Source organism: Embiotoca jacksoni, unplaced genomic scaffold, assembly GCF_022577435.1.
Source record: "Embiotoca jacksoni isolate LCO1_2020_lvr unplaced genomic scaffold, fEmbJac1.0.p SCAF_10, whole genome shotgun sequence".
Taxonomy (NCBI): domain Eukaryota; kingdom Metazoa; phylum Chordata; class Actinopteri; family Embiotocidae; genus Embiotoca; species Embiotoca jacksoni.
The window spans coordinates 2,441,454-2,456,708 of record NW_027185230.1 but is presented as its reverse complement, the minus strand read 5'-3'; the positions used below and the strand labels follow the sequence as shown (position 1 = coordinate 2,456,708).

The 15,255-nt window shown below is 43.8% G+C and overlaps 1 protein-coding gene across 7 annotated transcripts in view; it reads left to right on the top strand.

Moving 5' to 3' along the window:
* grin1a (glutamate receptor, ionotropic, N-methyl D-aspartate 1a) overlaps positions 1-14,546 on the top strand; it is a 35,053-nt gene extending 20,507 nt beyond the window's left edge. For 4 of the 7 annotated variants that reach the window (XM_069161607.1, XM_069161599.1, XM_069161625.1 and 1 more), the window contains 10 exons: positions 57-175; positions 536-648; positions 1,228-1,376; positions 1,527-1,684; positions 2,242-2,403; positions 2,731-2,840; positions 3,202-3,347; positions 8,052-8,078; positions 8,881-8,991; positions 12,440-14,546. In XM_069161607.1, the coding sequence (XP_069017708.1) occupies positions 57-175; positions 536-648; positions 1,228-1,376; positions 1,527-1,684; positions 2,242-2,403; positions 2,731-2,840; positions 3,202-3,347; positions 8,052-8,078; positions 8,881-8,991; positions 12,440-12,508 (1,164 nt within the window). In that variant the 3' untranslated portion in view covers positions 12,509-14,546. The remainder of the gene's footprint in view (positions 1-56; positions 176-535; positions 649-1,227; positions 1,377-1,526; positions 1,685-2,241; positions 2,404-2,730; positions 2,841-3,201; positions 3,348-8,051; positions 8,079-8,880; positions 8,992-12,439) is intronic. The other 3 variants (XM_069161644.1, XM_069161635.1, XM_069161652.1) reach the window with 1 other exon arrangement.
* The last annotated feature ends 709 nt before the right edge of the window (positions 14,547-15,255 follow it).

Below are 15,255 nucleotides of genomic sequence, written 5' to 3'. Positions count from 1 at the left end.
GCAATCAAGGTTGTTAATAATCAATCGATAACCAACTGCGGTGTATGTGTTTTTAGGAAATCCCTCGCAGTACACTGGACTCGTTTATGCAGCCGTTCCAAAGCACGCTGTGGCTGTTGGTGGGTCTTTCGGTGCATGTGGTGGCGGTGATGCTTTACCTACTAGACCGGTTCAGGTACAAGGGGGACCTGTGTGTGTATGTGTGTGCCCATCTGTGTGTGTCTATTCATGAATGAATCAGTGAGCGTATAAATGTGTGTGTGTACATGCACTCCTGCGCCCTTCAGATCTTCCCTCGGTGTGGACGACAAGGCAGACAGAGGTGAAGATTGGCTCCAGTCATCCCACCGCTCTGTCCCTTTGCCGCCGTCTTTAGCCTATTTTCTTTCTGAGGACTTTTGTCTTCGTCTTGCTTCGCTCACTCATGTTCAGTTCCCCTCTCTGCCTCGGGTCGCCAGGGTTTTTCCCCTCCTCTACAGGTTCTTGGCGATATCTAATTTTCTCTTCTGCAACCCTCCCAATTTCTTCCCTCCAGCCCGTTTGGAAGATTTAAAGTAAACAGTGAAGAAGAAGAAGAAGATGCCCTCACCTTATCATCTGCCATGTGGTTCTCCTGGGGAGTGTTGCTGAACTCCGGTATCGGAGAAGGTGAGACAGAACCAGTGAGAAAAGAAATCATGCCCTTATTGACACGTACATCTTCGCTGTCCCACAGAACAGAGGGATACTGTATTCTCGTCCTTCAACAGTTTTATCATTCTAAAAGGACCAATATCAAAGGTATTTGTGGCTCCAAGTGGTACCTCACTGTCATGTTTTTCTTTGAGGACGACAAATTATTCACTTTTAAATCACATTTTGTACAGACAGCGTTTGGTGGAGTTGTTTTTTTTTAACAGTTGATGCATGTTCCTTTTGCTTCTTTCATTTGTCTTCAAGTATTTTTTTTTTTCATGTCTGATCATATCTAGTGGGTTACAATGTGTTTTGTTTGAGGCTGTTAGTTGGGAAACTCTATGTAATTTAGATTATATGAGTTAATAAGGAGCTTTTTAGAATATTTTGTTCATGATCCTTAATCTTGTTACTTGCAGAGTAACAGCAGTAATATTAACAGAAGTAGCAGTGTAAACTTTTACTTACCAGGAACGAAAGTATTCAGCTACTTACTCCACAAGACAAGAAAATTCCTGAGCTGAAAACTCAAACATTGACCTCACCACACAGGTGCGCCGCGGAGCTTCTCAGCGAGAATCCTGGGCATGGTGTGGGCTGGATTTGCCATGATCATTGTGGCTTCTTATACTGCCAACCTGGCTGCCTTCCTGGTGTTGGACCGGCCTGAGGAGCGCATCACCGGCATCAATGACCCAAGGGTGGGTAATGCAACGACCGTCTTACTGCTATAACTTTTTTTTAAATCCATATAAATACATTTAGTTTCATGAAACATGAATGCATGTCAATCTAATTCATTCATAGTTATGACTCTGCTGTTTGTGCCTTGTCCTCGTCTCGTCGTGCAGCTGAGAAACCCATCGGACAAGTTCATCTACGCCACAGTGAAGCAGAGTTCGGTGGACATCTACTTCCGGCGGCAGGTGGAGCTTAGCACCATGTACCGCCACATGGAGAAGCACAACTATGAGAGTGCCGCCGAGGCCATCCAGGCCGTGCGTGACAAGTGAGTCTCGGCCTGGCCGGGCCGACCAGAGCACGTGTCGGCCGGCTGCTCGACCTATCAGACCTATAGGCCAGGGCCAGTCCAGTTAGCTCAGGGGGAGGGACATGGACCTACGGACCAGGTGGAAGTGGCAGGACTTACTGTGTAGTTCCCACTGGTTCAGGCCCATCGCCCAGCCGAGACAGTTGTCGAGGGACAGCGGCAGGTGTGGAACGTGTCAACAGCACTGACACCAGTGAGGTTGAGCTAACATTGAGTCAAGGAGCACCCTTTTTCAGGTTGTACCAAGACGAACATCTTTGAGATTGGGGGAATCCAATGGGGGACGCGCCCTCACCCATCTGGCATTGGATTTCATTTGGGCCATAAACAGCGGTAGAGATTGCTGGTAAACGCTGAATGACACACACGATTTGGTGTGCGAGAGAGAGAAAAGGGTGGGAGCCGTAAATGTGTATGTAAATCATTGTACTGTTGCACCGTAACCCCCTCCTTCCCCTCCTCCTCCCTCCTTCCTCCTCCTCCAACTCCTCCTCCCCCCTCCCCCTCCCCCACAGCAAGCTGCATGCTTTCATCTGGGACTCTGCGGTGCTGGAGTTTGAAGCTTCGCAGAAGTGCGACCTGGTGACCACGGGAGAGCTGTTTTTCCGTTCGGGCTTTGGCATAGGCATGCGCAAGGACAGCCCCTGGAAACAGAATGTGTCCCTGGCCATTCTCAGGTCTGTCCCAGCCGAAGCAGCATTACTCGTATGACTTTTTTTTTTTTTTTTTTTTTTCTTGTTTCTTATCAAATATGATTTTCTGGTCACGTATTGACCATTTACAGCCATCCAACACATTGCCTTATGTCACATCTCTCTCTGTATCTCCCCTCTCCTGCCTTGTCTGTCTGTTTGCCTCTGTTAAGCGTATGTCTGTTTGTCAGTGCACCTGTCCAGCTATTGATTCATATGTTGCTATCTGGGAGAAAGCGGCTCGAATATTCCGTCACCTGTGGCATTTATTAACTTTGTACCTCTCTCCCCACCACCCCCAACCCCCTGCAGTTCTCATGAGAATGGCTTCATGGAAGACCTAGATAAAACCTGGGTGAGATACCAGGAGTGTGACTCAAGGAGCAATGCCCCAGCCACACTCACCTTTGAAAACATGGCAGGTATGGTCCTTATGGCGTAGAGAAAGCGTTAAAAGTGATTGGACAAAAACTGCAGTGGTAAGGTACTGTAGCCCTTTTTTGTCCAATACCTTTACAAAATCGTTGTTTTAGTGTGAGCGTGGGTGCCCTGTTGAAGTGTGCCGTACAGTAACTTGTGCTGTGATCTTGTGCGGTTGTAGTTTCTTATTAATATTGTGTGGTTTGCAGCCGCTGTCGTCAAGTAGGGAGCTGGTTTAAGAAAGGAGGGGCGTCCACTGAGCATGACTGACAAGACCATGCGTTCATTCTCAGTGGGAGCGGCGGACTTGTAGACTGGCAGCTCACATGTCTCTGTCTCTTTCTATCTGTCCCTCCCCAACAGGAGTCTTCATGCTGGTGGCTGGAGGCATAGCAGCAGGGATTTTCCTCATCTTCATCGAAATCGCCTATAAGCGCCATAAAGACGCCCGCAGGAAGCAGATGCAGCTGGCCTTTGCGGCCGTCAATGTTTGGAGGAAGAACTTGCAGGTAGGACTGATCCCCCTGTGCCCGCTCACACCTGGGGTGCAAGTGCCCAAACTAAGGTGCAAGAGAGCCAGCAAAGCCTCCTACTAACGCAGGTTGATTTCTGTCTCTCAGCCTCTCTAGGAACTTTTTTTTATTTTCAGTAGTGTTCAGACCACCAGATCTCCGTATACGAGAAACTCACGTGTAATGTAAGGCGTCCTGGGTGGCCTCCCTGTAGGTCTAAAGAGTTCCCAGAGCCCAATTGCACCCGTGTCTCTTGTGTGTGCCTGCAGGAGAGTAAGGAGGCCTCTGGAAGTCAAGCGGTGGCTGGGACTCCCTCATTAGTATGTAGCAGAGCCATTTCCACGCTCATGTCACCTCTTGCTGTTAGTACATAAGAGATAAGAAGAAGATAATTAGCCTGGTGACCTCCTAATATGATGGATACCCAAATTAATACTTCACTACATGGCATGAACTCGTAGTTTTAAACTGCTGCTCTAGCACTATATGCTTCATGAGGTCATATGATACATACAAGGAAGGCCAACAAAAACAAAACAAACGCTCCGCCAGACACATAAAACATTAAAAAATAATATATAACAACGATTACTGTACAGTTGATGCACTTTCATTGTGTGTCATTGATTTCCTTCACTCTGGCGGCCATGTTAACTGTAGCCAGGAGCAAAAAATATAAATAGAGCATAAAGAGCAAAATCAATGCCTTGGCACGATCACACATCAGTGAACCTCCCAGTATTGCCTGCTTCACTGTAAGGTGCGATGCTACAGTGCACACTCTGTCAGTATGTCCATATTGCAGACACCATAAGAGTAACTTGCATGCCAGAGGCTTCTTACAACACCGCCTGCCTAAACAGGCCTCTGTTGAAAAGGTCAGTTCACCCAAATTTAAAAAAAAAAATGCATGTTTCTTTCTACTTGCTCTTGTGGCATTTAACCATGCAGCAGGTTTAGTTCCATGCTCACAGATTTGTGCAACTTTTGCCTTCAAAGCAACAAAATGGAGGTGAATGTAATTTAATTTGTCACTCAAAGTCATGATGAGATATCATGAAGATTTTTTTTAATTTGAGTGATCTGACTATTTGAGCTATAATCAAGCAACAAGCCTTTGCTCAGCCAATCAAGAATCAAGCTTTTCCCCTGTACTCCAATGCAATCACTGGCTGCGAAGCGTTGGAGCGCCCCTCCTCCGTCCCCACACAACTTTACTCACTCTTTGATTGGATAGCTTGGAGGTACAGGGTTACCTTACTTGATGGCCAATCACACTGTGAGTCTGTGATGTGGCCCTGGCAATCTGTCTGCTGTGTCTCTGTAAGCCTTGAGCCGAGTTGTTTAGCCCTGCTGAAACTAAACAGCAGTGCCGGAGGAAGGTACAGTATAAAAAAAAACATTCACAAGTGCCTGCCAGCCAATCAATGTCACTTCTGAGAGTGTCTGGCTCGAACTAACAACTGTATGTCTCTGTCATGAGTGTCCTCATATGGGTGTACATTCTCCGGGCGCATACTGCAGGCGAATGCATGTATGGTGGTGGTGGTGGTGGTGGGGGGGGGGGCATCACTGAGAAAGGAGAGGGACATACTAAACTGCCCACGGACCAGTGTGATTTATATCAATGTCAGCAATGATCACGTTGATTCCTCTGCACTGCTGAACAAAGACGGCCCACGCATGCTCATCCTACTCATTGAACGTCACTGTGGGGCCTAGAGCGAAAACAACGAAAACACACACAACCGTCACTGCTCCAACTATAACCATTATAAGGGCATCTCATGCTAGGAGTACTGAGGAAGCTAATCCAATCTGCTCTGCATGAATATTATTCACGATCTTATTCATACTGTTTGGGTGCACTAATTTGATTACTCACTGAATCTGATTTCCACAAATTGAAAATGACAACTTGGTTATGTAGGACACACAAAGTCATCGCAACGGAAAATCTAAGATCCCAGTTTATGTGGCCTCCTCCCTCCTCAGTGCAACAAGCACCGAAATCTGGAGCCCCATTGTTGACATCATTTTGACTGCTTGTAAGTGTGTTGTGTGTAATTATGTGCTCCTACTGCCTCAGGTGGGTATATTAGACAAAGCACCGTGCAGGACTGTGCACCCACATACCTTCAAACAGAAACGACTTCAGAGAACGTGCACGTCTGACTAAATCTGTTCACACAGCGCAACCCTCACTCTTTGCAGGATGACATCATCTCTCTATCCTGAAAAGACCTCAACCTATGAGTTCATTACCTACCACACTAGCAGCCGCTGCTTTTACATACACTATTTTACAGAATAGGTGAAAGTGCATGCTTTGTTAGGACTGCATGCCAAAGATAGTCCAGCTAACAGAAGCTGTAGCCACAGAGATGTAGTGAGGTTAAACGTACTTAATCTCAGGTAACACGTCGTATTTGAGTGAGAGGATTTGCCACTTTTTTTTTTTAAAGTGATTTAAATCTTTATGATCTAAATTCATAACGATACAATTTTTTTATGAATGACCAAAGTAACCACCTGCACTCTATGTGCCCATATGTTAAGTTCGCTATTAAAGAACCAGATATTGGTGGTGGAGACTAAAAGAAGAGTGATTATTGAACTTGGATTCACTGGGTGGCCAGAAGCATGAATTCAAATGAATGCTAATGTTGCTCTGTATCTTCTGTTTGCTAACTTCTTCATGCTGTCAACATAAATGGTGATAATGCGTCACTTTTGTATTCACAACTTGTTTCCTCAGCCCTCGAGTGTCCAACAAATCAATTATTACACGTTTAAAAGTCATCACAACACTCTTAGGTTGCATACATATTTCTGCAACACTTCCAACCTGGTTTGAATTGAATGGGTCTGTTTAATCTGAGCGGCACACCCAGAGTGAGACTGGACTACAAAACTGTGCCTCATTACAGAGATCATTAAGATTTCAGAACAACTTTTTTCCGCTTCAATTCTTTCTTTAAAAAATGTCTAGAAATTAGTCTGACTGAGAAACTGGAGGACTTCTCTCTTTCTGTGTGAAGAACCAGATCCCAAGACAGCTTAGCAGGACTGTGAAAGATTATATTGTGTACAATTCTTCATCAGAAATGATTCTGCATGAGCAGTACAGAGCAAAAGTTAAAAAAAAAGTTGACCCGTTATGGTTGGATACATTTTGGACCTGTCATGTGATGGATATGTTTGAATTTACATGATAAAGATTTACATTACGATGTTCAATTGCATTTTACTGATTCCTCAGCATCTCTGTTGCTATTAGTTTTGCTGACCACTGCGTCGCTGAGAGGCTTTACATATGGCTGAAAGCTTTCCCTTTTCAAACAGATGTTACTCAGAAGTGCACTGTCTGAACCAGACTCAAACTGGTGTCAGAAACTCCTGCTGGTTGATATTAACAAATGATGGTGTTTAAGGATGCTGGACTATGGCAGCTCGCTTCCGTTTCCAACACGAAACAGGAAGCTGCTGTACACTGTGCAAGTCCCACGCCACGCTTAATCTGATGGTCCAGCATGCCCTGCATGGCCGGGACTGTGCACTCGCAGCGCCTCATCAGGGCTCAGAGCAGCCAGGCTGCACCTCCTGCAGCCTCACGCGCTGAAGTTAAGGGGGAAAAGTAAAGATTCAAAGATGGGAGATGATGTCATTTGGGCATTGATTTTTCCTGAACCAAGACCAATACACAGCCTGACTTTGACCATTTACTAACACTTCGATGTCATCTTCCAACAGGAAAAAGATTGTATTTGCTATATCCCTGCACTCAGATCGAGTGCTGTCGTGCACCTATCGCTCCTCTGCCAGCTCTCATCTATCCTACGCAAAAGCTAATACCTGCTCACCACTTGATCTCATGTCACCAGGGGGTGGAGAGAAAAGCGCTGGTTGCCGGGGTGATGGGTGGTACAAAATGTGCCCTGAAAGAGCCTATTCATGTGACCTGATGAAAAAGGATGTACTGTGGGGCCAGTGCTGGCCAGGATTGAGTTGTCATGCTATTTGTTTTGTGTTTTACTTATTCTATGTTTTCCCCCTTTATTCCCTCCCTCCATCCATCAAACGTTTTGGCATGTTGAAATTCACACCACACTGCCCCGCCCGCCCCGTGGGCCTCCCCCACTTCTCTACTCCGCCATCCTCCACTTCTACTTTACTAACCTCCATCTTTCCACAGCTTTCCTTTCCTAGAAGTAACATCTTTTAGGCTCCATTTGCTCATCGTGAAATGAGTTACATCATAATTGCAAATCTTTCCTTTTCTTTGCATTTTAATTACAGTAAGAATATTGTTTCGCTGCTACAGTAGGCAACCATTCCTTCTTAGATAGTTTGTTTTTTCTTTTTGCTCTCCATCTCATCCCATTCCCTTGTGTGTGGGGTGAATTTCCATTATACCGCTTTAAGGTATAATGACTTTAAATGGGCTTCAATTACTGACTTTTGTCGCTGTTGTTTTCCCTCTCTAATATGCATTTTAGTGGCACCTGATACTGAAGCTTCTCAACTTTTTTATACCTGCCTGGCTTTGGATGTGGATGTTTGCTTTGCTAGTTTTTTTTCTTCCTTTTTTAAAATCTGCCCTTTTTGGTTCCCTTGGCTTTTGCTTAAAGATCTTCTTTAAAGTAATAACGATCAGGTGGATGGAAATTTATTTTATTTTTCTTTTCTCCCCCTATGCAGCCCTCTTCCTCCCTAGAGACTGAGGATGTAAGAATACCTTAATATGAGTTTTATTTTTTATTTATTTTGCACACAAACACCCAGTTATTGTTCTGAGAGTAGCTGTGGGGCACTCTGATGGTAATGAAGGAGGGAGAGCACCAAATTGGCTCGCCATCTTGTAAGGATAAGACCGCTTCTTTTTCTTTACTTTTCAGTTATATTTTGACAGGAATGCATTTGAAAATGTTTTCCAGAGCTCTGACCTGTGTCAGAACCGAGTAGAGAGTAGAGTGTAGATACTTTATAAAGTCCTATTTAGTTGATCCATTTTACATTTGAGATTGCTTGTGTGTTGAGATGAAGACGTTGCCACTGTAAAGTGTGTGTCCACGTAATAGGGAGCGTACAGGTAGACTATATAAGTGGCAAAACATAGGTATCACACCCACTGACATCTTTACTAGTCATCACTCATTCCAGTGCATTTCTAGGGGTCGAGTGAATGTGTCAGCGCATTTCCAGAGGACTATTGTGCCATCTTGTGCAGTCCAAGTGTGATATTGTTGCATACAATGTAGCCGGATGCCCCAGACTGAGTATTTCCTCTCTCACATCTAACAGGCTTTATCCCTTTCTTTCTCCCTCTTTTCGCATTTGACATTTTCAAAATGCTGTAGTCTTTTTTTTCACGAGGACCCTCCCAATATTTAGACAATACAAAATGAGGTAATTCACTGGTGTGGTGGGTGGTGGTGGGGGGTGGGTAGAGAGAATGGGTGAGACTGGAACCACGGTTATCACCCCAGCCAGAGGACATGAATAATGTTTCTACATATATTTATTTTAGGATAGGAAAAGTGGTAGAGCAGAGCCCGACCCCAAAAAGAAAGCCTCTTTTAGGTCCATCAGTACCACCCTGGCCTCCAGCATCAAGAGACGTAGGTCCTCCAAAGACACGGTAAGAAGACGAAGAAGCAACATCTTCCCTTGTTTATTCTTCCCTCTCTTTCCTCTCCTCCTCCTCCTCCTGTCTCTACTTTCATCTCTCTCCTTTGTCTTTCGCTGTCCTCTCTGCCGACATCCCCATATCCGACCACGAACGAGTCCCATGTTCCACTCACTCATTTCCACACGGCTCCGCGGCCTCCGCCACGTGTTTGTCAGATCACCATTGATCAGTCATCACCATTTAGCATTTATAGCTCCTCCACAGCCTGCAGGGCATCAGTGCAGGATCTCAGGTCAGGCCAGGCCAGGAACTGGGCTCTGAATTCGGGGAAGGGAGTGTCCCAAGTGTCCAGGATTTATTAGTGGCTTCTGGAGGAGGGGGTTGACAAAAGCAGGCAGTCTGCCAGTGGTGTTATGTCTTGGGCTGCTCTTCCTCCCTGCCTCTGGTTTTGGACGTGGATTCTGCCAATTGTTTTTGGTGATGGCGTTGTGGTGCGTGCGTGTGTGTGTGTGTGTGTGTGTGTGTGTGTGTTTGTTTGTTTGTGAGAGTGCGGGCATGTGAGTGAGTGCACGTGCGTGCGTACCGTACGTGAGTGTGTGTCTGTTTAAATATTTATGTTCATGTCCTGTCCTTTTTGACTGCTTGATCCTTCGTATCTCCATCCTTTCTTTGCACCAATCCTGCACCTTCCTCCGTTTTGGGTTTTCAGCCGTTGTTGGTTTGCTTATGGTTTGAAAAGCATGCGCTGGTGTTCTGTCATTTTTTTTCCAAAACCCATCTTCAAGGTAGTCGTCATCGATGGCCAGTCCTCCTGCGAAGAAAACTAATGTGTTGTCTTATTTATCAACATGTCTATTTCAGGATTACACTCATGGATTTCTATTAATCAATTTACTTTTTGCTTTGTCATATTTTGTTTGTCATAATTCTTATTTATTTTCCAGTGTCCTTGTGGTCTGAACTGTGCATGCCTCTTTCAAGGTATATTTTCAGGTGATGAAGACAGTCTTCTTTTGTGTTTGGATTTTTGTCGGGCTACGAACTCCATGAAACCTTAGACTCTCATTTTGTTACAAGGCAGGCAGAAATACGAGATTCTCTTTTATTTCCTTACGCCTGTTTTACACCTTTTCTATATCTTTACTTGACTCTTTTGTTGCAGCACAATGAGAGCGTGAGGTTTTCTGTGTCCCTTCACAGTTGGGTTGAAAAAGCCCTGCTCGCTGCGGTTGGGAGATTGTGCTGCACAAGCTCGGAGCGCTCTGACAAACCATTGACCCGCAGTCATTTTGTGCCCAGCTGCTCCGCCAGACATAGCAGGTCGCTCACCAAATCTGGCATGGCCCTCTGTAAAAGACAGCAATAACCCCTGGAGATAACACAGACACCTTTCCAGAGAGGTTTTTGCACTAACATTGTGTTGTGTTTCTCAGGGGAGATGTAGCCAATGGCGGCTAAGCTAACGGGCCACAAAGTAAAACAAAATCTTGTGGGTTTTTTTTTATTATTTGATTTCCTGTCTTTCTCTCTTTCTCTTGTGTTAACTGTCTTTTTTTTTTCTTTCTTTTTTTTTTTTTTTAAATGGATGTTTCTGCATCGAAGCAAACCACCTTTACTCTCGCCTGGCCGTTTCTCAATAGAATTGGTTTCGTTTGAAGAGACGAAGAGCGGGATCGCCGTTGTTGATATGTTCGTATGATGGTTCGGTTGCTGGTTTGGGAGCCCTGGTGGGATGAAAACAACTACAAAAACGTCTCAAAGTGGAAAATGAAACCGTATTTAGTGTAAAAGAATGAAAAGAAAAAAAAAGATGCTCCAATTGAAAGAGCTGCCATCTTCAGTCTTTGACCATTATTTTGATTTTATATAAATGTTCTTTTTTTATATTAATGGATATCAATGGACTTGAGTGTCAGTGTCCCTCACCCACATGCCACACTGCTCCTCTCTCCCTCTGCAAGCATGCTAGTTAACTGTCATAGATGTAGTAACCGTAGAAGAAGTAGAAACACTCTTTATAGTTGTGCCGTATATTAAGATACTCACCGTAGTTTTATTGAATAAGTAGCTTTGTCACCATTAACTGTAGTTGTGATGTCAGTGAAGTGTCTCTCTTTTGCTGGTCCACTTGACCCCGGTAGGGTGCGCTGTTAGCAGGCCCTCAAGGTACAAGACATAAGGAGACCCAAATGGGGGCTGTAAGATATATGATGATGCAACTCGCGGGTCAAGGAGATGAGGGACATCCACTCTGACTCCTGATTATTTAAGAAAGGAAAAAATGAATTCTACTCAGGCTGGATGTTGCCCCATCTGTCAGCATGTTAGTTGCATCATAACAGCTTCTGAAGCTCATATGCTTGAATGTATTGGCTCTATCAGCTTCAAATGAGAGGCACCTATATCACCATTAAAGAAGACAAAAAGTGACAAATGAGATGGGTACACCTTCCCTGTTTTGGCTCTACAAATCATTCGATATTCATGGTGTTTAATGTCCAAACAAAATAGGCTCTCCTGCACGTTGGATGTAAAGAAACAGGTTTTCCCAACAGAGCGCTGTGAGGCAGGATTAAGATTGGCATGTTGGAAATCACACGGATTATTAACAACATAATGCAGACAAGTTACTCCACCCTGTGTTCCAAAACATGAAGCAAATTCCAGCGAATGTTGCTCCAAACTATGATGTATTTGATTATATTTATGATGTTTAACGTGTGATTGTTTCATCAGGTTTCTATATTTTTTGCTACTGAGCAGAAAAAAGGAGCCTCAGCATTAAGTAAAAAAAAAAAAAAAAAAAAACACACTGAAAGGACTGAAAAGCAACATCACTGTTGCCATAGAAACTAAGCTCATGCATGGAATTGGGATCTTGTTTCCCCCTCTCAGCACCATAGAAGCCTATAATTCAACGCACTCTGCTTGTAAAGAAGCACAGTGGAGCGGGGGGACCGGGCGTAAGGGTCCGACACAGCAGCACTTTGAAATCAGCCCGAACTTCGTGTTCTCCTCCTGAGCTGCTAAAATTAGGGAGGCCGCCTGTCTGCATGCATACAAATGACTGCGGGGAAGATAAACGAGCTGTCCGTGTTATCCACGGCAGGGCGTTATCACCCATAGTCATGTTGTTGAGGCTCGAGAAAATTTTTAATGTCGCCTGATTCAAATTTGCTGTTGTCAAGGCTCTCGGGATCTTACGTCTGCTCCCAACTAACCCACCTCAGGCACACACCAAACTGCTCTGCAAACTCTAACAGAAAAGAACAAAACGAGAGTGTGCCTGAGGGGGGGTTAGAGCCCCGTCCTGCTTCTGTAGAAATTAAGCTCTTAAATTAACAGAAATGTTAGGATCACGTTGCAACAACTCAAAATGTGTTGCTTTTGTCAAGAACTGACACTCTGTCGTGTGTCTCTCTTCCTCCTTCCACCCCATTTGTCTTCACCTCTGCAGCAGTTCCCACCCACTGACATTACGGGCCAACTCAACTTGTCTGACCCGTCTGTTAGCACTGTGGTGTAAAGAGAGAGGGCAACGCCGATGTTCGCTCACAGGGGAGAAAGGAGGAAACGAGACGAGGGAGGAGAAGGAGGAGAGTAAAAGCAGAGGGAGACTGGCTCCTCGTCCCCTTCGTCGACGAAGCTTTCATGTCACCGTCCTGCCAACGGAGCTTTTGAGGAAAACCGCTTGCTGAAGAAGTGTCTGAAAAACACTGAACTTGCACTTTTTTTCTTAAAAAGACAGGATTACCTGGTCTTAGATGTTTGTAGGGTCCCTGAGCATGCACAGAACAAACCATCCGACTCACATATACAACCTTTTCCTTCTGTATCCTATCAGCTAACTTATTTAGCCTTCTTTTGTCCTTTTACTCACATAAATTTACTTAATGTTTGATGTTTTCCGACTTCCTGACAAACCGTAGAGCTGTAGAGCTTTTAGCAAGCCAGATTTAGTTTGGTTAAGTTTAGACCAGTTTTGGTGCAAGTACTGTACTTAACATATCACTTCCAATTAGGGCCTAGGTGCCGCAGTAATATCTAGTATTTCTTAACGACATATACTGCAATACAAGACGTACTGTAAGCTTCAATGGAGATCGAGTATTTTTAATAGGAACTACCTGTGTTTATATCGACACTTTAAATGTTTTTAGACCAATTTTCTTTCATTGGGACGCACTAATTACAGCACTAAAGATGAGCTAATCTTGTCTGCCAGTGAAGATGATGAAAGCATGTGTGAGCTTGTATATGATTAAGAACTTTATGTATCTGAATGATGATAATTATTGTTATTGTGAGGGCCAGACTCTGTAGATGTTCAAATTTTCTTTACCCCATTTGATTTTGCACTAACCTGCCAAATGCACGTGCTTTTCTATTTGTAGTACGAGTTTGAACTCTTACTACTCAGCTTTACTATTTATAGCAAGAGATAAGCAGGTGATATAAGAAATTAGAGATCTAATAGCGATTTGAGGATTCAGTTTGGTGATGTTTTGTGTTGGACCACGTTTGAGACACTTGGCTGTTCTCCATGCTGCGTTTTTTGGTACACCCTCTCCCCCCCCCTTCCTCTCCTGCCACGGCAGTCTTTCTCATTTCCAGTCTCACAGGGGTTGCATCAAAGGGCCAGGTTTTTCACCCAACCAGCACTCGGTCTTTCATGCAAAACCTCCTCCATGGGTACTTTTACACGAAGGAACCCGAGTGAATTGAAAGCTTCGCCCAGCTGGCGAGGTCGTGTGCAGGTCCTGGTTAGATGCAAAAACAGGCCGTTTCCCATTTTCTGGAGATGAGAAACCACTGTTGTTAAGAAGACAATCACGTCTTTCCCGTCTGCGTAGCACTGCATGCTGAGGCGTCTCCCAAACTGTAAAAAAAAAAAAAAGACAACGAAAACATACACAGAACCACTTCAGCATTAGTCAGACATGTTAACTTCTCCACTGTTTTGTGTTTACAAATCTTTTTTTTATTTTATTTTTTTTTATTAGAGAAACCATAAGATCTACAAAGCCTTCACATTATGCCACTTTTAAATGACCACACAAAAACACAATTTGGTTTCTAAATTTGAACCGAGTCTGGTTGTGATCATGTCCTCATTCAGGCCTGTGCATGCCGGTGTTTTAAAACCAGTGCTTCAGTTTGTTTCTGGATGCGTGTTGTTACCGTGTACAGTTAGCTGAGCTGTGTGGAGCACTTCAATTGAATGAAATGTAAATAGAGTCTGGTTCAGAGTTTGAGGAGGTTCTGCGCTTGTATTACGACTGCAGCAGAGACTGTCCTAAACTATAGTTACACACACACACACACACACACACACACACACACACACACACACACACACACACACACACACACACAACACAACAGATGTGACACAGGCATGCATCAACACGCACACACACAAACATACGCACACATGCACACAAAACCCCTTAAAGAAGGATTCACTTTTTTTCTTATACCTTTTCCAGTAAAGATCTCGCATTGAATCATCTTGTTTATACAACTGTAAATAAAATGTACTTACATTGCTAAGTCTAACCAAATACTGAGTATGAATTGTTTTAAGAATGCAACTCACAACCACTTTCATTATCAATGAAATCTGTTTATTTGTCCAATTAATCAATCAATTAAGCCTGGAAATACTAAAAAGTCTATCGCTCAGATGCCTAAATATCAAAGAAAGAAGAAAAGTAACAAATAAACATACAACAAAAAAAAGAGAAAACATTGGCTATCAGTATTTAAAACTTAACTTTGACAAATATTATCTTGTAATACAACTTATTAGGAGGCGATAGTGAGTCATTAGGTGCAGGCCGTCTCCGTTTGGTGGATAGATGACAAGCTAATTCGAAATGTCACATACAGCCAGTCTAATTGTTCTGAACTGCTTATCAATAACTAACTCACCATATTAATACTGTCAGTAACGTGAGGTGTAAATGAGGAAATTCAGTCCTGGACTCAACAGCTCTAATGTGCGCCCTAAATAGCAGGCACAAACAGAGGACTGATCAAATGTAAAAATTATGATTTTATGTAATGTATTTTTTGACAGTTCACTGGCCCACTGCAGTTTGTCTCGGTATGCATGATGGTCAGTACATCCCTGACGTAATACTATTAGCTCTCTTCATAGGCTATTACTACATAGCCAGCATTGGCATTAACAGCTGTTTACTCACCAGTCCAGGAGAAACGTTGCAGGTTCAGCGTCAAACTTTATTTCTTTGCTCACGAAGAGTGGTT